At 47.1% G+C, this 21,115-nt stretch overlaps 1 protein-coding gene across 2 annotated transcripts in view; it reads right to left on the bottom strand.

Moving 5' to 3' along the window:
- Positions 1-21,115, bottom strand: part of NR2C2 (nuclear receptor subfamily 2 group C member 2) — an 83,175-nt gene that overhangs the window by 11,730 nt on the left and 50,330 nt on the right. For both annotated transcript variants that reach the window (XM_030840878.2, XM_030840880.2), the window contains 10 exons: positions 20,771-20,881; positions 12,807-13,007; positions 10,631-10,733; positions 8,231-8,410; positions 7,201-7,348; positions 6,355-6,448; positions 3,263-3,396; positions 2,132-2,309; positions 919-1,040; positions 96-235 (listed from right to left, as the gene is read on the bottom strand). In XM_030840878.2, the coding sequence (XP_030696738.1) occupies positions 96-235; positions 919-1,040; positions 2,132-2,309; positions 3,263-3,396; positions 6,355-6,448; positions 7,201-7,348; positions 8,231-8,410; positions 10,631-10,733; positions 12,807-13,007; positions 20,771-20,881 (1,411 nt within the window). The remainder of the gene's footprint in view (positions 1-95; positions 236-918; positions 1,041-2,131; positions 2,310-3,262; positions 3,397-6,354; positions 6,449-7,200; positions 7,349-8,230; positions 8,411-10,630; positions 10,734-12,806; positions 13,008-20,770; positions 20,882-21,115) is intronic.

Raw genomic sequence — 21,115 nt, 5'->3', positions numbered from 1 at the left:
ACATTCTGACGGGTAAGGGACGCTGTGGGACACAGGCTGGCTATGCGGAGGGCCAGCTGAGACGGAGCCGTCCTCACCCGCAGCCCCTGCCCTACCTTCCTGGATGCTGTTCTGCAGGTGGTTGACAATGGCGGCCAGGATGGTGGAGAGGCTCATGACCTGGGCGCACTGGGCCAGGCCGAGGGTGAAGAGCTCGTTCCAGCAGGCCCGCACCAGGCTGGTGTTGCAGTCCTGCCTGGGGACACAGAGGCGTGGTGGGTGCGGGGTCCGGTGGCACTCCTCCAAGCCCCCGCGTGTCCCAAACAAGTTGTGCCACCATGTATTTGCTGAAGGCCTATGGAATGCCCAGGATTGTTCTTCACAAACACCACTGTCTGTGACTGCCTTAACTGAAGTCCCTCTGAGGAGAAACTATTCCCTTAACAGCCCTGGTATGGTTCTGTCACAAGAGGCTGCAGCGATCAAAGGACTGAGAGCCCGAGGGTGGGCTCCAAAAGGTAGAGACACACGCAGCCTGCCAGGGAGGAGCTGGGGCTGCAGCAGGGAGGAGGGGGGAATCTACGCTCAGGACAGCACGGCTGATGCACCTCGAGACAATCTGTCTTCATCTCAGAAGCCCCCAGACGCAGTACCCTGTATTTGTCTCAAGATCACAGGACGACTCCTGCCTTCCATTCCAGTCCATCCCCTGCTCCTAGCACCAAGTCCAAGGCACACGGAGAAGGCACAATAAAGGTCTGAGGAACACTGCAGCCTTGGCCACCAAGGTTGTCCCCTTGCTACCAGTCCACCAACTGTATTTAACAAGCAAATCGGGCCAAAGGAACAAACTGGAAGGGCCCTCAGAGATCTTCCAGGCCATTCCTAGAGCAGGAAAGGCCCTGCCCAACGATACACACAGAGAAAAAAGCCACTTACCCAAGTGCCTGAAAGGCCGGGATGGACCTGGCCCAGTGCATGGAGAGGAAGAGCAGGCGGGACGCGGACTCGCAGATGTAGTGCACGTTGAGGTACTCGGGCATCGGGCTGGGCATCGTGAGCTGCGAGAGAGAGCATACAGCACGGGGGTGACCAAGTGACAGGGGCAGCTCGTCAACACCAGTCTCTGACACTGAAGCCCCCGTGCAGAGCATCCTTGTGAAACATATGTCCTCTGCAGGGGGGCCGGCACTGACTCCTTGTGGGGTCCTGCCCAGTGAACTAGGGTCTGATGGCCCCTAGAATGTGGGAGGACGGGGACCTCCCAGCTTATCCTCACAAAGACATACATCTCAACTCTGCTTCAACTACACTGGTACTTGTTCTAAGGCAATTCCATTTTGAGCCATAGGTTCAAGTCTAACTCAAAGTCGGGGATGGGTCGGCTCCACAGGCTAGCAGGGATTTGGCAGGTGGCCTCAGGGAACAGTGAATGAGAGCTGAGCAGGAGCCCAGATGGCAGGAGGAGGACACACCACCACCAGGATGTCGGGCTGGGTTCCGGGAGCCCCACTGTCTAGAAGAGGCTTGAATGCCTCTGAAGCTGGAATCCCACTGGTGACCTGTGTTCTTGGCACCCTTGGACAACTATGGCAGGGACTCAGTCTTCCTAAGTGATTGGCCAGATCTCTCTAGTGGAGAATACGAGGGGAACTGAAGACTCAATCTGCAGACCTAGAGACCAGGGGCTCAGGGAGGCTGGCAGTGTCCTGGAGAAGTGAGGCCGGGGAGGTGAGTGCAGGAAGACTGTGGGGACCTGACCCAGTCTTCAAGTATATCTGAGATCTACTTTCTGTGGCTCTAGAGGGCAAGAGGTCAGGCCCAATGGCTGGGAACGCCTGCTGGAACAGACAAAGGGCCTGCCTGAGCCTATGCTGAAGCCAGGTCATCATGGGAAGGCGGACGGCAGAGCAGCCCGCATCAGCCTGTCTTGGCCGTGACAGGTGGCCACGCCTGCTTCAGGGTTACCGGCAGAGCCAAACAGCCAAGTGAGCAAAAGACAGTGAAAATGCTTCATAATGGGAACATTGTTCTGGAACACAAGATCCTGATCAAACACAACCGTATGAAAAATGAGCTCACTTCAAGGTTTCATTTTTTTAACTGAGACCAGCCTGGGCACAGAGCTCCTCTCCCAGCTACACACACTCACCTTAAATGTGACGTGAGTGTCTGAAAGGAGGGGGCCTTCGACCTCAATGATGGGTGTGGACTGGTCTCTGCTGATGACGTGGATGCTCCCTCCTCCACTGCCGTCTATCCCATCCGCCAGGCTTGGAGGTGAGGAGCTGTCTGTGGTGTTAAGTGCTTTAGCTAAGGTGTCGAATGCCCTGCGAGCAAAAACATAGCAAGCAAGTGTTGTGAGTCCACAGCTTCTATGAGGAGAAGAGCTCTAGCTGAGACGTAATTTAAGGAACAACACACTGGGGAAAAGATAATTAACTCTGACATGCTGAGAGGAGGGGCGGCGGCTTCCACATGCTGTCTCCATGGTGCCTTGGGTGCTAAGCTAGATATTTATTTTCACATGTAATTTGTTTTTCACAACTACTCTCCAAGGTAGAATTCTCTCCATCTTACAGATGTGAAAGCTAACTTTTCCAAGAACACACAACTAGTAAGTGGTAGAACCAGAATTCGACCTAACTCAAATCCCATCCTCTTTCCACTGGATCCAGATTTTAATTTTCTACCAGACCACAAGTGAACATGAGGACTGGTGCACCTGAGTGGCCCCGGCCATGCACCTGCCTGGCCTGGCAAGAGGGGCAGGAGTGGCCGGCCCAATAGGAAAGGAGCAAACCTAGCGGCCCAGCTGCAAAGAGAACACACCCTTGGCAGCGGGAACAGGTGTCTGGACCAGCTGGTGCCATCTAACAGCTCATCTCTGTCTACCCTGATGAATCGATTTAAGCTCTAAACTCAATACTTGGAAAAAAGATACATAAGATAAACAGAAGTGGGAAAGGGGATGCACTACTGATGTTTAGGCACCATAAGCAGTGACCAATACAAGTAACATCTCTTCCCCTGCTTCCACTGAGTTACTCAATTTAGTTTATTATCTGGAATGAAGAGTTTTTAGACTGTTTTATGTCATGTAATAAAATGCATCCACATTCCCATAGTTAAAATTTGAAAGAAGACAGACATGCAGGGGCACTGGGACAATTTTGCAATCCTTGATTAAATACAAGGTGGGTGTCAAAATGCTGCCACCCACCCTCACAACGCCATGCCTGTGTGTATGTCAGGAGGGGCCTCCACCCTCATGGGTTCATACCGAGTAATCTCACTTGCAGACTGGTCCTCTGGCTGCATTTCTGAAGTGTCACCATTGTTAAGGGATTCACTTAGGTTGGCAAGGGAAGTTACTACATTTGCCAGTGTGCCCAGGGCTCCCTGGCTTGTTTCAGCCTGTTAATCAGAAAATAATAATGTTAAAGATGAACACATATACCAGACTCTCAGGGCAATGAAGGTTTAATGTTGCTTTAAAAACAGCTTCTATGGGGGTACGGCTATGATGGGGCAGTGAGAGGAAGAGCTTTTTGGTGATGAAACAGTTCTGTATCTTGATTGTGATGGTAGTTACACAAACCTACGCATGCGATAAAATGACAGAACAAAAACAGATAAGCTGGATGTCACCAAAATTTAAACTTTTGTGCTTCAAAAGACATTATCAAGAAAGTAAAAAGACAATCTCTCTCTCCCCACACACAAAACACAACCCAGAGAATGGGAGGAAATTTTTGCAAATTATACATCTGATAATGGTTTAGTAGCCAGAATATCTAAAGAGCTCTTACAGCTTAATAAGAAAAAGACAAATAAGCTAGTTAAAAATGCAAATAAAAACCACAATGAGATATCACTTTATACCCACTAGGATGGTCACAGTCAAGACAGATAACTACAAGTGTTGACGAGGATGTGGAAAAATTGGAACTCTCATACACTGCTGGAAGGAAAGTAAAATGGTGCAGGTGCTATGGAAAACATTCTTCAAAAGTTTAAACGTAGAGCTGTTATATGACAACAGCAATTCCATTCCTAGGTACATATGTAAGAGAAATTAAAACATATGTGCACAGAAAACCTTGTACACAATGTTCACAGCAGCATTATTCCTAATAGGGAAAAAGTAGAAACAACTCAAATGCTCATCAGCTGACAAATGGATAAATAACACATGATATAGCTATTCAATGGCATATTATTTGGCAATAAAAATGAATAAAGTACTGATACAGGCCACAACATGGATGAACCTTGAAAACATTATGATAAGAGAAAGAAGCCAGTCACAAAAGGCTACATATTGTATGATTTCCCCTTATATGAAATGTCCAGAATTGACAAAACCATAGTCAGAAAGTGAGTGGCTGGCAGGGGTCAGGAGTGGGAAGAAGGGGCAGTGACTGCTTAATGGATTCAGGGTTTCTTTTTGGGGTGATGAAAATGCTCTGGAATTAGATAGTGGAATTAGATAGAGGGGATGGTTGTAACAATCTTGTGAATATACTGAAAACCACTGAATTGTACACTAAAAGGGTAAATTTTTTGGTATGGGAATTACATCTCAACTAAAAAAAAAGAAAGCCAAAGATATACTCAAACAAATAAACCAAGATACGTATACAAACATGTCTGCTGTATCTTGATTATAAAAATGAAAAACTAGAATCAGTAGAAAAGATCATAAACAGAGATGTGGTTAATAAATCACAGAACCACCACAGCAGAATATCATGCAGCTGGTGAAAGATGTAGGTCGTCATGATAGATATGTTGAAGGGAAAAAGTTGAAGGGTGAAAAAAAGAAAAAGAACGATACCCACCCCTGTCCCCATATCCTGCCCTGGTCCTGATCCTGTGCTATGGCTCTGCAAGACACGGCCTCCGGGAGAGACTGGGTGAAGGGAGCATGCAGCACTGTGGTATCTTTGTATTTATTCAAAGTAAATGATTTTGAATGTATAATTGTTTCGTAGTAAAAGTTTAAAAATCAGCTTCTGAAAATAGCTACCTTTAAGGGGCTCTGCATATGTTCTATTATTCATGACAAGCTTCTGGGGTGGGTCCTGTCACTTCCACGTCCTGGAGGAGCGGCGGGCAGGGCCTGGCTATGACCTGCAGCTGCTGCCTTCACTACAGCTCACTCACCACCGCACAGCTTGGTGCTCCTTCTCCTCGGTGCAGCGACCACAACAACTCCTAGCAGCCAGCGTTTACGCAGTGGGCACTGCATGCTTTACCAAATTAACTTACTCGGGTTTCCCAACACCCCTGCCTGGTGGGCGCTGGGGTGGGGACGGGAGGGCATGGGGTGGCCGGCTCAGTACCAGCCTCTGTGCGGGTGGCACACGGGACAGGGGCTGCGCAACCCCCTGCCATCAGGAGTTCAGGGTGCTCAGGCCTTACTTTCGGGCTTACGGTGTGTCCACCCCACCAGGTGGTCAGTCACTGTCCTGCACGTCTGCCGGGTTAAGGCAATGAGCCAGGCATGATTCATCACCACTGCCCGAGGACAACAGGCTCAAAGCCCAGCCAGGGACCAATGGGTGGAGGGCAGCTGTCCATCGGCTCTCATTTTTGCCTTTCCTTTCCCAGAAGAGGACGTTCCTTAACGTGCCACATGTGCATGACAGCAGATGAGAGGGGAGCCTGCAGGCCCAGCTCTGGCTCTGAGGGCGGCAGCAACGCCAGCGCTGTTCTAAGTCGCTCCTTCCAGAGCAGAGACTTTGGGGCTCAGTGGGGCTGCCGCCACTTCGTCGTTGCTCGAGTTATATCAGGGACAATAAGGTGAGAGAAGCAATGGGCTCCCTTGCCTGGATAAAACCCCCTCTCCTCACGTATCTCCACGGGAGGCAGCCAGCTGTTTCTTTCTTGGGATGACAAACATCTCTGTCCGCAAGTTGGATTCCCTGTAGCTGACCTGCTCTGTCCGGGTTGGAGCTGCCAGAATCCTGGCTGGACTTCTTCCTGCAGGTCATCTAATAAAAAGGAACCAGGGACTCCTGCAAAAGGCCATCTTAGGATAAGGAGCTCTTCCTCAGCCTGCCCGTAGTTTGCCAATGTGCGTCACTAGGGGGGAAAATCTTAGAAGTGAACCACAGAATTTTCACCAAATTGAACTCTAGACCCTGACATGTTAAGTGACCATGACCAGCCAGCTCTGACTGAGTTGCCAAAAAGCCATTGGCATCCCTGAAACGAATCACAGCACGGCTGTATCAGAAGTAAATGGAGATGCAGAAGGCCACGGCCTCAACTTAGTCTGAAGGCCAAGAAGAAGGTGGGTGCACACACTCAGAGAAGCAGCCTGCACTGAGACATAAAAGTGGAGAAGGCATGAGGAGAGAACATCACCTTGGAATCTGTGGCCAGGAGAACCGTACCATCCTCACGTATCAAAGGCTGCTGGATGTTCACAAGCATCCCTGGATCAAGAAGACCTGTTTGTCTATTTAAGACATAAAGAAACCCAGAGTAGCTTCCAACATTTAATGCACAGTGTGATCAGGCTGCGTTTACCTGTCCCGTCTACATCTGCAAGGCTGAGCAATAGAAAAGCTCACTAGACTCAGCCACCGAGTGACTCACCAACCCCCTTCTCTCTACAATGAGATGTGCAGAGCCGGGTCTGCAGCCTGAGACAGGATGACACAGACCGCACATCCCCCCAGGCTTCCACGTCCACTGCTGTGCCAGGAATGCTAACCTGATCTCAGAGTATCACCAGGGCATTCCCAACTCTAGCGCTTGCCATGATACATTTTGGATTTCTTGTTTCCCTCTTTCTGTTCCTTTAAGTTTGATAGATTACATTAAAAAAAAACACATATAAATTGACTTGTGGCACCATCTAGACCACACCTGGGTCTTAGGCCTTTTATCTCTACTGCAAAAAAGCCCCATTCCTGAGTGATGGAACAACTGTTTTCCTGCAAGAATGATGCCTGAACTACAGCACATAATCCCAGCACCTGGGAGAGGAGACATTCTGACCCCATCCTAAATCAACCATCCTCAGGCCTGGACAGAGGTGTGACTAGAGTGGCTCCAAAAAGGGTGGGATAAGGCAAGACAAGACTCAAGACTGTGGCCCTCAGGTGGGGAGCCACATAAGCCCCCTTTCCAAGGAATATCTGTGCTTCCCCTAATCAGCTCCAAAGGCTGATTACAGTGTCGCCCTTTGTCAACACAGGGACTGACCTTGCTCCATCTTTATCTGCCACAAATGTTGGTGTGGCTATCAGAGGACTTCTCAGGTCCTTCCGGATATAGATTTTCTCCGTTGAAGCAGCACAATTGCTTGGTTTCTCCCGCTGCACATCAAAGGGCTTCCGTTCACTCTGCACAGCTTAAATCACAACAGAAATACCCATGTTTAAAAACCACATCCTTCACGGGAGAGGTAGGAGTCCTCTTGACTAAGCCCACTGCTGTCGGGATAAGCTCGGTGCTAGACACGCCTGGCTCAACTTCCACAGTGGATTTCGCAGCCGAAGGAGAGAAAGGCTCAAAGCCAAAGTGTTGTCAAATCTAAAGGAGCTCAAGATGGCGGGTGCCATGGCCAAGAAAGGACCGAGTGGCGTTTGTGTGGGTATCATTCTGTCACTTCCTGCTGCTCACAGGACTCTCTCCAGGAGGAGAAACACCCCCTCAGGTGGGCCCTTAACAGAGAGCTGCCCATGCCCCACGTGGAAAAGGAAGCATCCTAATGCCCAACTCGAGCTGGACAGCTTCTGCTAACTGTCAGTGGGGCTCCATTTTACGTGACACCAGTGACCTCTTCCTTCAGCATCTGGTACAAGAGCAAGAACACATGCCAGAAACAAATGAAGAAAACAGACCTTTGCAGAAGAAAAGAGGACCCCAGACACATCATGTAAGGAAGGCAAGGGTGCTATTTCATGGATGGGGACCTGTGGCTCAGAGGCCACATGACTTCCCAAGGCCTCCCGGCTCCTGGGGGCAGGGCTGGAGCTGACGTGGTATCAGCTTTACCCCAAAGCCTGTGTTCATCCCACTCCACATGCTGCCTCCCAAATTATCTGGACTAGGTTCCCACTGTGGAAACCAACCAATCCTAGTGGTATCAGCGCCGCATCACTGAGCTGACCCTGAAGGTGAACCAAAATGAAGCCTCAGCAGATACTGTTAAGAGTATTTTAAGGCCAGGCATGGAAACCTCACTTTTGCCCTCCTTATTAACTCACATGGTTTTTTAATAGTTACTCACATTCCATCTTCATGCCCATCTCTAAGCATTTTTTCAGCCGGCAAAACTGACAGCGGTTCCGGTGGTGTTTATTGATGATGCAGTCTTGATTGCTCCGGCAGCTGTAGGTCAAATTTTTCCTTACGCTCCTTTTGAAGAAACCTTTGCAGCCTTCACAACTGACAGCCCCATAGTGACGGCCTGAAAGAGAAAGGTAAGTCTATCGGGGACTGGTGTGCAGGGTCAGATGCCAGCAGCCATGGGCCAACCACAGGCCTGAGTGCTAAGCATGGCACCCAGGGCCTTCACATTTTTCTACCATCTTTAAAGTAGCCCTGTGAGGTCATGATGGACAAATGGAAGCTCAGACAGGTTATGTGGCCGCTGGTAAATGGCATGACCTCGGTGCTCCGAGTGTACAGCAGGAGCTTGCGGATGATGGCTGGGCTGCATCATCCGTTGTACTCACCGGGCCCGGCTCTGCAGACCTGCCTGGTGAAGGCCCTCAGCTCCCCTGTCCCGTCAAGAGTGTCAAAGAGCAAACACAAGCTTGTGTTTTGTTAGCCCAAAGAGTCTCATCCTGCATTTACTCCCTCTGTGTGCGTCACGTCCTGGGCCCCAGACTGACCCGGGGTGGGGGGCGTGACTGTGTGAGCCCAGGCCAAAGGAAGGCCGCCAGTTCTTTTTTCTAAGCTTGTTTACTTTGGGGGTCTCTAAGTTCTAATTCCCTCCCACATTAAAAAGAGCTGTACGTGAGTTTACCCTTCCTCATGTTCCCAGCTGGGACTGTCCTCGCGTATGCTCTCCTGGTTTGGTCTCATGTAACCCAGGGTCACAACTACACTGCAGGGTCAGGGTTCACAGGGTCACTGTGGACGGCGGCTGCAGAGCAACCCATGGCCCTAAGCCCTAAGCTTTGGCACGTGGAGCCGTTCTCCAACTCTGCACTTAGAGGGTCTCAACTGTGCGCCTTTAAGAAGAGTCATGCTGAAATGACTCTGTGGACATCATTCTTCCTTGCTTGCAGTGGATTTCCTTGGGCTCTCTAGGCCTTAGAGTGATCTCTAATATCTGGAGGCAATGGCACCGCAAGCCTGTCATGAGCTTTACGCGCAGAAGGGTAAGCCAAGCAGATTCTGTGGCCTCTGCTATGCACATGCTTCATTCACTTGTTCGAAAGTCTGCAGAATGTCTCTCCTTGCTGAGCAACAAGATGCGGATATAGAGATGAAGGGGTCAGACACGGTTCCTGCTCTAAAAAAAAGAGCACATTCTGGAGGGGAAGACAGGCCTGTAAGGAAGCAACTAGAAAAGAACACATCCAGTGCCCAGAGATCTGAACAAAAGGGTGATGAGGACAGAGGCAGCGCTGGCCCCTGCCTGCTGGGGCAGATGAGGGCTTCAGAGAAGGGGCGAGAGCACAGCACCTGAGGCATCAGCGGGCAGGGCTGGAGCTTCCGGCCTTCAGCTGGTGCTTGCCTGGGGTTGTCTTCCTCTTAAGAGGCTTGGCTCAGCACTTTTTTCTTTTTTTTAAAACCAGGACCACAAAGTATCCAAAGTTCCTACGAATGTAGTGACCACAGAATAAAGCAGAACCAAGTGGTCATCTCAGAACTCAGGTCAGTGTCCCTAGCATCACTTACCCTCTATGGCTCCCACTGTTAGCAGGCTGAAGTCTGAGCTTTGGGGCCAGACATCTTCTTTAGTCTCCTTGTACCCACCTCCTAACCATGGAAGCCCAGGAGTGCTTCCCCAGAGACATGGTGGGTATGGATGTTAAACTCTCCAGGCCCTGGTCCCGCCAGCTGGAACACCCTTCTGCTTTACCTGACAGCACACACTCAACCATCAAGGTCACCAATGTGACTTCAGGCCTTTCCTGACCCTGGGACTCCAGCCAGAATCGCATGCCCCCTCCTATTTATCACACTGGGTTACAGTGGGGGCATGACAGAGGCAGCTACAGTTAGGACAAGGGAGGGAGAGACAACAAACACATCTTGTGAAACAGCAAAGAACTGAGCCGATATTAACCAGACTAATGAAATGATTGCTCTTTTTTTTGGGGGGGGTGCAGGTGCGTGGCATGTGGGATCTTGGCTCCCCGACCAGGGATTAAACCCTCACCCCCTGCAGTGGAAGTGCGGAGTCTTAACTACTGGACCACCAGGGAAGTCCCAATTTCTTTCTTACTAGTACAAAAATAATTGACACCCAACCAAGATTTACAAATCACAGAAATAATTTCTTGATTTTTCCTTTTGATTCTTATAATCTGACAAACTGATTTGCTTATTTACATCACCACCCCAATAAGAAGAGTGGAGTTCATGTTTTGAAACCTACAACCCTCCCCCGCCCCAGATTTGGTGCATGATGTTGGCCCCTGATGTGCACCCAGCATGGCCTTTGGTTACTCACCTGAGGCTTTGTCGCCACACACCACACAGTACTCTACCACCTGGGGCCGCTGGACGTCGGCCTTCCCCAGAAGACGCTCCACAGAAGCAGAGTCCGTGACGATCTAAGAAGAATCAGGAAATAAGCAGAGTGCTGATGAAAAACCAGAGCACTAAGCAAAGTCATGTTGAACTGTGAATTCCTAATCTCAGGTTTCTAAGAACTCTGGGCAGAACTGGGAAAATGCCATGTGACAACTGAATATGCCACCAGGAATGGCGTGGCCGCTCATCTGGACCAAGCCCCTTGAGCAGTGGTGGGTGGCGGTGGGCTTGTCCAGGGTCAGACACTGGTTTTCAGGGACCTACCCTCCTATCTGGCCACCCCAACCACCTAGGAGTAGGGGCCGTGTGGGGACTCACAGGCGGATGCTCCAACATGAAGATACTCGAGGTCTTTTTGGTTGCTTCTCTATTCTCATGAAACAGCTTGAAAGTACACAGAGAGGCTTACTTGGCAGAGAAGTAATTAAGCTTTACTGACTAAATAACTAGCTCTCTCGTGAGGCAGCTGGCAGTGGAGGGACTAGGATAGGTGGCCTCTGAAACCTGCTATTTCTCCTTCATTTGTAGGTGACTTTCTAGGTGACCCACAGTGCTGCTCATCTGAAGAGTAATGTAACTGGTTTCAACATGAAAAAGTGAAAAATAGCTGTTATTAAATCATGTACTAACAATAAGCCTTAAAATGATTTATGTACAGTGAGAATATATACAGACATCATTATGTGCAATGACCTCTTATAAGACATGCAAGAGAATCACCAGCCATCCTTTCAAAAACAAGGAGTCGAAGCAAGCAGGGAGGAACTCTGATTCCAGATGATCAGAATGTACACTAGGAAGTATTTACTAATGGCATTATGAGGTGTCTCAAAAGTACAGCTCTGGAAGCTGAACATATTGGTGTTCTGAACCCAGCTGCAGCAGAAGGAAAAAAACCCTTTCCTTCCTGAATTTTCTCCATAGTAGAAATCTCCCTGCAAAACACATGGATTCTTAGCAGCATTATTCAAAGTAAAGGTCGAAGCAACCCAAGTGTCCACTGACAGATGAATGGAAAAACCAAGCGTGGTCTATACATACACTGGAATATTATTCAGCCTTTAAAATGAAGGTAATTCTGACACATAAGACAAAACACAGATGAACCTTGAGGACATTGTGCTCAGTGAAATTAGCCAGTCACAAAAGGACAAATATTACAGGATTTGACTTATGTGAGGTCCCTAGAGTAGTCAGACCCATAGGAAGTGGAATAGTGGTAGCCAGGGGCTGAGGGGTGGGGAACGGGAGTTGTTCAGTGGGGACAGAGTTTCAATTTGGGAAGATGAAGAGTTCTGGGGATTGGCGGTGGTGATGGCTACACAACAGTGTGCATGTCCTTAATGCCCCTCAACTGGACACCTAAAAACTATTAAGATAGTAAATTTTATATGTTACCACAAATTTTTAAAAATCTTAAAAACCAGAACCAAACAAGACCATGGATTGCACCCTGACCTGGACTAAACATGCTCCATGCTTGGCCACCATGGGACATTGGCCTTGAGTCCCTGCTTCTCTGAGTGTTGGACTTGGAAGTTCAATGCTTCCCAATAACCCTGCTCTTCTTCCAGCCCTTGCTCTCCTCCTTCCTGTACCTGCCCCAACCCCATCCCGCCTGCCAGAGCGGGGAGAACCAGGGCAGAACGGAGGGGCCCACAGGCAGCAGTTCACAGGAACAAGATCAGAATAAAGAGCCGGGCTAGTCCGAGGTAAGAGAACAAGTCGGTCCTCATCTGACTGTGGTCAGCCCTTGGTGGTGCCCCTAAAGCATCACAGGCCAAGGGCTGCCACCACATGGCCTTGGTTGAGAACCATTCTCCAGTGGCTCATGCCAACTGCTCAGGTGAGTCTCCTGTGGGACCGCTGATTTGCCGGCTCAAATTCCATCCATCTGAGCACTGCAGCGGCTGCCTTCTGGGCCTCGCCACTCATTTGCTGGTTTTTTACTTTAGCCGAGGCAGCAACCCACCATGTTTGCAGGTCCCCAAAGGACCCACTAGAGATGGATTTGGCCTCCACGGTAGAGGTAAGAGTCAAGAACAATTGCAGTAGCAGAAGTGCTGAAACAAACACCTGTCAACAGGTCTTACTTGGATCCTGCCAGGGACGAGGTTGTCCGAGGTGGTGAATATGAGCTGCTTGGCACTGGAGGTCTCCGGGGAAGCCAGGATCACCTTCCCAGTTCCAGCTCCATCTGGGCTGGTCAGGATGAACTGCTGCTTGGGGGATCCGGAGGCGTCCACTGCGGTGACTATCTGGATCTTCTGTCCTGTCTGCTGGTCTGTCACGATCTACAAGACACAACACGGAGGCTGCTCTCACGGAGCATGTGCAGTGGCTGCCAACGCCGGCCCGGAGTCAGTGCTGGTCCAGGACAGTTTCACCAGTGCCGGTGAAATGGGAAAGAGAAAACAACAGGGAGCTTTTCAGAAACTGGTTTTCATACAGCTAATTTTATTCTAGGATGATATCATCCCTCCTACTTTTAGAATTAAAATGCCCTTTGGAAGTGGAGGGAAGGGAAACTGTATGAAGGTGGTCAGCTTGAAGGTGTCCGGAGAGTAAATCCTTAGAGTTCTCATCACAAGGAAAAAAACACTTTTTTCCTTTTTCTTTTTTCTACATGTATATGAGATGGTGAATGTTAACTAAACTTGTGGCAATCACTTTACCATATATGTAAATCAAGTTATTATGTTCTATACCTGAAACTTAGTGCTGCATATCAATTACAGTTCAATAAACCTGGACAAAGAAAGGCCCTTTCTGTTATGAAATGAAGACAGTAATAAATAGTAGATGATAGGTTTAACTAAGAAAACAAGAAAAAAAATTCTTGTCCTAGGCATAATAAGAAATGTGGGCAACCCTAACTTTGTTTTTTTTTGGGCCATGCTGCACAGCATGCGGGATCTTAGTACCCCGACCAGGGACCGAATCCAGGCCCGCTGCAGTGGAAGCGTGGAGCCCTAACCACTGAACCGCCAGGGAATTCCCTACCCTAACTTTTTGAAACCCCAAAACCTGAGAATGGCTGCTTTAAAGGGCTATTTCTGAAGGGAAGGTCCTATAAATAATTCTGCCTTGCAGTGACAGAATGCAGGGAGTCCCTTGCTGACACACATCCAACTTCTCCCACCTCTTGACTCTGAGGTCTCTAAGCATAGAGATAACACCTGTTTCAGGGCTGCATCCCCAGGGCCAGCACAGGGCCTGGCACATGGAGAGAAGATGTGAATAAAAGACTGTGGAAGCCCTGGAGGCAGTGGGCGCTGACTCCGGAGAAGCCCTGAGCCTCATTTCTCCAGGGACGGCCACCAGTCATGAGCCCCACTGCCATAGCTCACCTCTTCCCTGCATCCCTGCCTAAGTGCATCAGTCACAATTAAGATAGCTGCTACGTTAGAGCAACTTCTCTTATTCCTGCTCGTGAAGTTCTTTGAAGCTGTTCTAGCCCGTTCCTGTCTCTCTTCCAGGCCAAGTGCCCAACTTGGAGCATGGGGCCACCTTTTCCCTGAGGACCCCCAGCAGGCCCTCACTGCAGACAGGACTCTTGCGGTGCGTGCGCTGGGCCTTGGGAAGGGGAGACATACTGTGTCTCTGGTTGTACCCCAGCTCCCTACAGCACATTTATGGACAACATATCTGGAATCTGCGCCACCTCTTGATAGAACTGCTTTGGGTCATGGCATCCCAAGGTTCAGACAGCAAACTCACACAGAGTCCTACAGCTTTGCCAACAGTCCAATACGGAAAATCCAACAATGCTGGTAGGTTCAAAAGAAAATGACACAAGCAAGGAAAGAGTCAATCACTTAACACGTGTTTACTGGGCACCCACTAGGTGACCAGCACTATTCTCGGTACTAGAGATGGAAGTGTGAACACGGCGGGGAGCTCGCCTGCTAGAGGAAAGACAGACTGTGCACCCTGACATGAAGAGGCAGGAAGGAAACACAGAGGAAACAAAAAAGCAGGATAATGGACAGAACAAAATATGGGGAAGGAGGCAGGGGGGCAGCTTCAAGAGCAAAGACCTCTCTGAGGGAGTGACGGTGGACAAAGACCCAAATGAGGCAAGAGAGGAAGCCGTGCAGAGCTGTGACAGAGTGGGTTGCAGGCTGAGGGCCCAGTGAATGCAAGACCAGAGAGCCACAGGCTGGACACGAGTCCCAGCACATCATCGCTTCCAAGTGAATGGCCAAAAGACCTTTAAGGGGATTCCCTGGTGGCGCAGTGGTTAAGAACCTGCCTGCCAATGCAGGGGACACAGGTTCGAGCCCTGGTTCAGGAAGATCCCACATGCCACAGAGCAACTAAGCCCGTGCGCCACAACTACTGAGCCTGCGCACCACAACTACTGAAGCCTGTGTGCCTAGAGCCTGTGCTCCGCAACAGGAGAAGCCACCACAATGAGAAGCCTGCACACCGCAACGAAGAGTAGCCCCCGCTCACCGCAACAAGAGAAAGCCTGTGCACAGCAAAGAAGACCCAGCCATAAATAAATAAGTTAAATTAAAAAAAAAAAGATAGGACTGCCGAAAAGAAATAGAGTAATCAACCATTATAGTTGGAGTTATCATCACTCTTCTGTAAGCAACTGACAGATCAAGCAGGCAGAAAATCAATAAGGATATAGTTGACCTGAGGAGCACTAGCAACCCCCTTGATATAACTGACATGTGTAAACTCATCCATCTAGCAACAGCAGAATATACATTCTTCTCAAGCCTGCATGGAACATTCACTAAGACAGACCACATTCTGGGTCACAAATATATGTATCAAACACACATATATATATCAAAATATATAGCTGAGTGTGTAAGGAAATGGGCACTCTCATACCAGGCTGGTGGGAGTATAAGTTGGTGGAACCTCTTTGTAAGGCAGTCTGGCAACTACTGTCAAAACTACACATAAGGGACTTCCCTGGTGGCGCAGTGGTTCTGAGTCCACATGCCAATGCAGGGGACACGGGTTTGATCCCTCTTCTGGGAAGATCCCACATGCCGTGGAGCAGCTGAGCCCGTGCGTCACAACTACTGAGCCTGCGCTCTAGAGCCCGTGAGCCACAACTACTGAGCCGGCGCGCCTAGAGCCCGTGCTCCACAACAACAGGCCACCGCGATGAGAGGCCCGCACACCGCGGTGAGGAGTGGCCCCTGCTCGCTGAGGCTAGAGGGGAGCCCGTGCAGCAACGAGAAGACCCAATGCAGCCAAATCTAACTAAATAAATAAAAGATAACATTCCTTCTTAAAAAAAAAAAACAAACAAAATAAACAAACTACACATGACACACCCTTCCAGCAATCCTACTTTGAGGAACGGATCCTACAGAAATACTCTCACATGTCTTAAATTAAGCAGGTAAAATGTTATTTATTGCAGCACCCAAAAAATGGGATATCAAACTGCCACTCAAGAGAAAGAGGCAGCTTATTTGTACCACAGGGAAATACCTCCAAAAGAGAGTGAAGTCCAGAGCAGTGTGGGCAGAATGTCGACAGGAGTGTAAAAATATGCTGTATTGTTTACATGTATGCTTGCAGGTGTAGATGCACAGCCCATCTCTGAAAGAATGAATATGCAATATGGTAACAGTGGCTTTTCTTGGGAGAGACGTGAGTGACTCCATGAAGAGGGAGGGAGGGAGACTCGTCTTTTACTCTGTATGGTGTGACTTTGTTACAGTGTGCAACTACTACCCAGTCAGCACGTACAAACAGACAACTCCTACGAGTACCTGAGAGGGGCCACTAGAATATCAGAGCAAGAAAGGAAATATCAGATGGTTGCGGATGGAGAAAGGACAGAGAACAGGTACTGGCTGCTCAAGAAGGGTGTGCAGAAATAAAGAGCTGGTGGAAGAGAGACCTAGGGAAGGAGGATGCTACAAGAGCCCAAGATGCAGTCCCCTGGGGAATGTAGTAAGGATTTCAAACTTTTAAAAAACATATATACAGCAGAAGTCTTTTCTAGTAACATGTGAAACCTCAAAAAATAAAGTAGATAAAAAAGCACTGTATTATATAAATGTATTTTATAAGCTCAAATTTAAACATTTCCTTCAAACAATAAGTATAATTATGCTCTCCTGAAAACATAAATGTGAAATGGGGAGTGTGGAGGAATAGCTCTGGAAAACCTTAAAATCCATGGAGATGGCAAAAGAAGGTTTAAGCCAAGATCTGCCCCAAAGGGAATGAACACAGATTACAAGTGAGTGCACCAGTGACCTCCAGCATGTCAAATTTGGTATGTGACATGTTCAAGTGTATTTTTCTTTTAATCTACTTTAATTGCTTTGAAAGCTGGACTAAAAAATGAAATTTGAACATAATGTTTGTGTAATCTGGGAAACAGTAAAGAACACAGTTTGAAAACCACTGGCCTAAAAAGACTACATATGATGAAAACCCATGAAATTTACTGAGAAGCTAGATTTTGTGATGGCATGGCTCCGACTAAGCTTCATTTTCAGACAAGCAGGTGTTCTCCTACAGCTATTCTTATCTCCATCTCCTTCCTCCCATAGTTTCTGCCCTAGACCTCTGTACCCCAAAAAACAACAGCTCTCAACCCCAGTCACAAGGCTACCTCTCCTGCTCTGAGGACTACCACCCTTCGCACTTGGCCCCAAAGCCCTTTTGCAGCCATTAGGATGACATTATACTGATGAACACAAGTCCATCATCAGATCAGCCCTCTGTTGGTCTGCACAACTAGATATGTTGGGCTTGTGTTGACTGACACCTTAATTTTTGCTTTCATTATTTATTTATTTATTTATTTAATTTTATTTTAAGAGACGGGGTCTCGCTATGTTGCCCAGGCTGGAGTGCAGTGGCTATTCACAGGCGCGATCCCACTACTGATCAGCACGGGAGTTTTGACCTGCTCCGTTTCCGACCTGGGCCGGTTCACCCCTCCTTAGGCAACCTGGTGGTCCCCCGCTCCCGGGAGGTCACCATATTGATGCCGAACTTAGTGCGGACACCCGATCGGCATAGCGCACTACAGCCCAGAACTCCTAGGCTCAAGCGATCCTCCTGCCTCAGCCTCCCGAGTAGCTGGGACTACAGGCGCGCGCCACCACGCCCGGCTTTGCTATCATTATTAAAAACAAAAATAAATCCTGGAATGGGAAAAATAGTTATAAAGGATTTAACTGGGAAAACTGATGAAATTTTAGAATATGGACTATGGACTAGATAATGGCATGTTTCAATATTAAATTTACTGATTTTGATAACTGTATTGTAATTATGTAAGAGAAAATACATGCTGAAGTATCCAGGGCAAAGAGGCATGATGTCTCCACTTTATTCTCAAATGATTCAGAAAAAACACATTATACATACATCCAGAATGTTACAGCAAACAACTGGTGAATCTGTGTAAAGGGGACACAGGATTTATGTGTATTATTTTCCTTAAGTTTGAACTTATAAGAAAATAAAACATTAAAAAATTATATAACACAGATGCTAACATTTATTGACATCTACTTCCTACAGCTTTATAGGCAGTATCTCTTAATCCTTTTACAATCCTATAAAACAGGTACTATTACTGCTGTCACTTTACAATTATAGATGTTACAGAAACGTTTCCCAGGGTCACAGTGCTGAGTGGAAGCAAGATTTGACCCTAAAATCTGTTCCATTCAGAGCCAAAGCTCCTAAATATTGCATAGCTTGCCATCCTTACTGAATAATCTTTCCCTCCCAACCTTATCACACAAGCCACTATTTGAGTTCAGAGCACTGTTATTCATTAAAATATCAGAAAATGTATTCTTTCCCCACACCTCAGGGGATCAGAGATCCATTACTGAAGTCAGGACTAGAAATGAAAACTTCATCAAAGCCACAGCACCAACATCAAGAACCCAGAAACCAACCTATGACCTATAACTTTCCTTCAAAAAAACCAAACCTTGAAAAACAGTCAGTTCTGTTGCACCGAGGTAGGTCTCTTTTTTTTTATTTTTTTTTTTGCCCCACAGCACAGCATGCGGGATCTTAGTTCCCCAACCAAGGATCAAACTCGTGTCCCCTGCAGTGGAAGCATGGAGTCTTAACCACTGGACCGCCAGGGGAGTCCCAAGGTATGTCTAATTTTATTGACAGTACACAATGAAAAGATTTTCAACTATACTTACTTTACATAAAACTCTTGCTAATGGGTTATCTTCCCTAAAGAAACTGAAAGCTCAACGCCAAAGATCTATTCTACAAGACTGCTGCTCAAGAATCTTACTGCATTCTAGCCAGGACAGTGGTGGAACCATGGGCCAAGCACCAGGGCATGGGAACAGCCCCACTGTACGGAATGGGATGCCTGAATACCCCTCGGGAAAACAGAAAGATCCTTCTTATACCAATACAGGGGGCTGTATACCCTCTCTTGAAACACAAACTAGCTACCGATGGAGTTTTCTGGAAGAACTTTCTATGTTCTCATCTGCCCTCAGATGGTTGTGAAACCATAATATAACATCCATGGTTAAACGTACAAAGTTAGTTCCTAGTTAGTTAGAGTTGGGAGAGTTATGTAGGCAGGATCCTAACACCTGCTACATAAAACTATAAAGGACTCATTTTCAAGTCACAATCAGCAAATAAGAACAAAGCAAAAGAGAAAAAAATAACTTAGTTATATAAAGTTTCTAATTCTGAGGAATAGTAAAATCTCATTAACGTTGGACCAATTATCTGAATTTCTAGACACTCAGATATGTGTTTCCTACTTGGTGTGAAGAAAAGAAGTGTATGAACTTCGTTATTTATGATAAAATATTATGTAATACGGACATGATGGAAATATAATTTTTATCAACTCATTTCACTTTACTTATTAGAACTCTTCTATGCTTAGTTTATAATAATCCATAAAATCACTTTTAAGAATGGGTGAACACTATGGAAGTCATCTACTTATTACAGCATACTACTCACTTAATACTGAGTTTTAAAATAAAGAAACTGTAAATGAAAGCAATCCTTTACTTATTCACTCAAATACCTGTCCACCTGCTATTCTCTCAAACTTACGTTACATAACTAGAGTTTTCTCTGCCGTTCATTTCCGTGCATGTGTTTTGGTTTGGCCTTTTGAGATAACTATGAATCTCTTCTTTTTTTTTTACATCTTTATTGGAGTATAATGGTGTGTTAGTTTCTGCTTTATAACAAAGTGAATCAGTTATACATATACATATGTTCCCAAATCTCTTCCCTCTTGCGTCTCCCTCCCTCCTACCCTCCCTATCCCACCCCTCTAGGTGGTCACAAAGCACCGAGCTGATCTCCCTGTGCTAGGCGGCTGCTTCCCACTAGCTATCTATTTTACATTTGGTAGTGTATATGAATCTTTAATGTATGTGTTTCATCAATAATTTTCCCTTCTTCTTGCTTGTTGATCATGATACATGTACCTTCTTTTTGTTCAGTGGGAAAGAGGCAGGTTCAGAGCCCTGGGAAGACTAAACCTCCCATAAGTGAATATCATCAATTAGTTAACAACAATACTAGCAATAATAGTTATTATAGATAATTAGTACATACCGAATGTTATTATGTGCCAAGCACCGTTTCAAGCATTTTACAAGCAATAGTCACTGATTCTTCCTAATAACCTTATGAGATAAGTACTACTATTATGTACATTTTCTAAATGGAAACAGTGAGACATTAGAAAAGCTATAAAATGGGGCACTGGATTTGACTTCAAGTGGAGGTCCACACTCTTAACGACTAAGACATACTACCTCTCAATTTTGAAGCACATAAGTAATAAATGGTACTTCATTCCAATAGTTTGAAGTGACAGTTCAGACTTTTAGATTGAAAGTAAGTCAGCTTAGTAAATGTAAAATCTTTCTTCTTTTATCTTTTTAAAAATAAGTGAGATTGTACTATACTTGATGCCTAAGAAGCACAGCTCCTTAGTGAAACCCTTAGGCAGGCTTGTTTTCAGAAACGATTCAGGGAAGGCAGGTCTGCCCTCAGGCAGGTGGCTGGAACCAAGTGGGACTGGTGCAGGTACCTGAATGCGCTGAGGTGAGGCTACCGCAGAATCAGTGGAGATTATCTGGATGCGCGGGGAGGGGCTGGTCATCCCTGGAGATTCCGGCCGAGAAGTCTGTGTACGTGGTACCTGTGGGTGAGAAGAGGGCTGCATCACAAGGGGGCTTAGAAAGATGCCCAGTGGTGGTTTGAGGACCATGCCTCTTGCTTTCACTGTAGCTTTTTGAGTGATAAAATTGTATAGTTTTCGATGACAAAGGAATCAATGAGATATTTCCACAGAATGATCCTAAGAAACAGCTACAATAGCTGTTTCTAATGTTGAAAATGCAAGAAAAAAATGAAAGGTATTTTCAGGTCTGCT

This window comes from Globicephala melas, chromosome 11 (assembly GCF_963455315.2).
Source record: "Globicephala melas chromosome 11, mGloMel1.2, whole genome shotgun sequence".
Taxonomy (NCBI): domain Eukaryota; kingdom Metazoa; phylum Chordata; class Mammalia; order Artiodactyla; family Delphinidae; genus Globicephala; species Globicephala melas.
The sequence above is the reverse complement of the archived record's forward strand: the minus strand, read 5'-3'. Positions and strand labels throughout refer to the sequence as shown.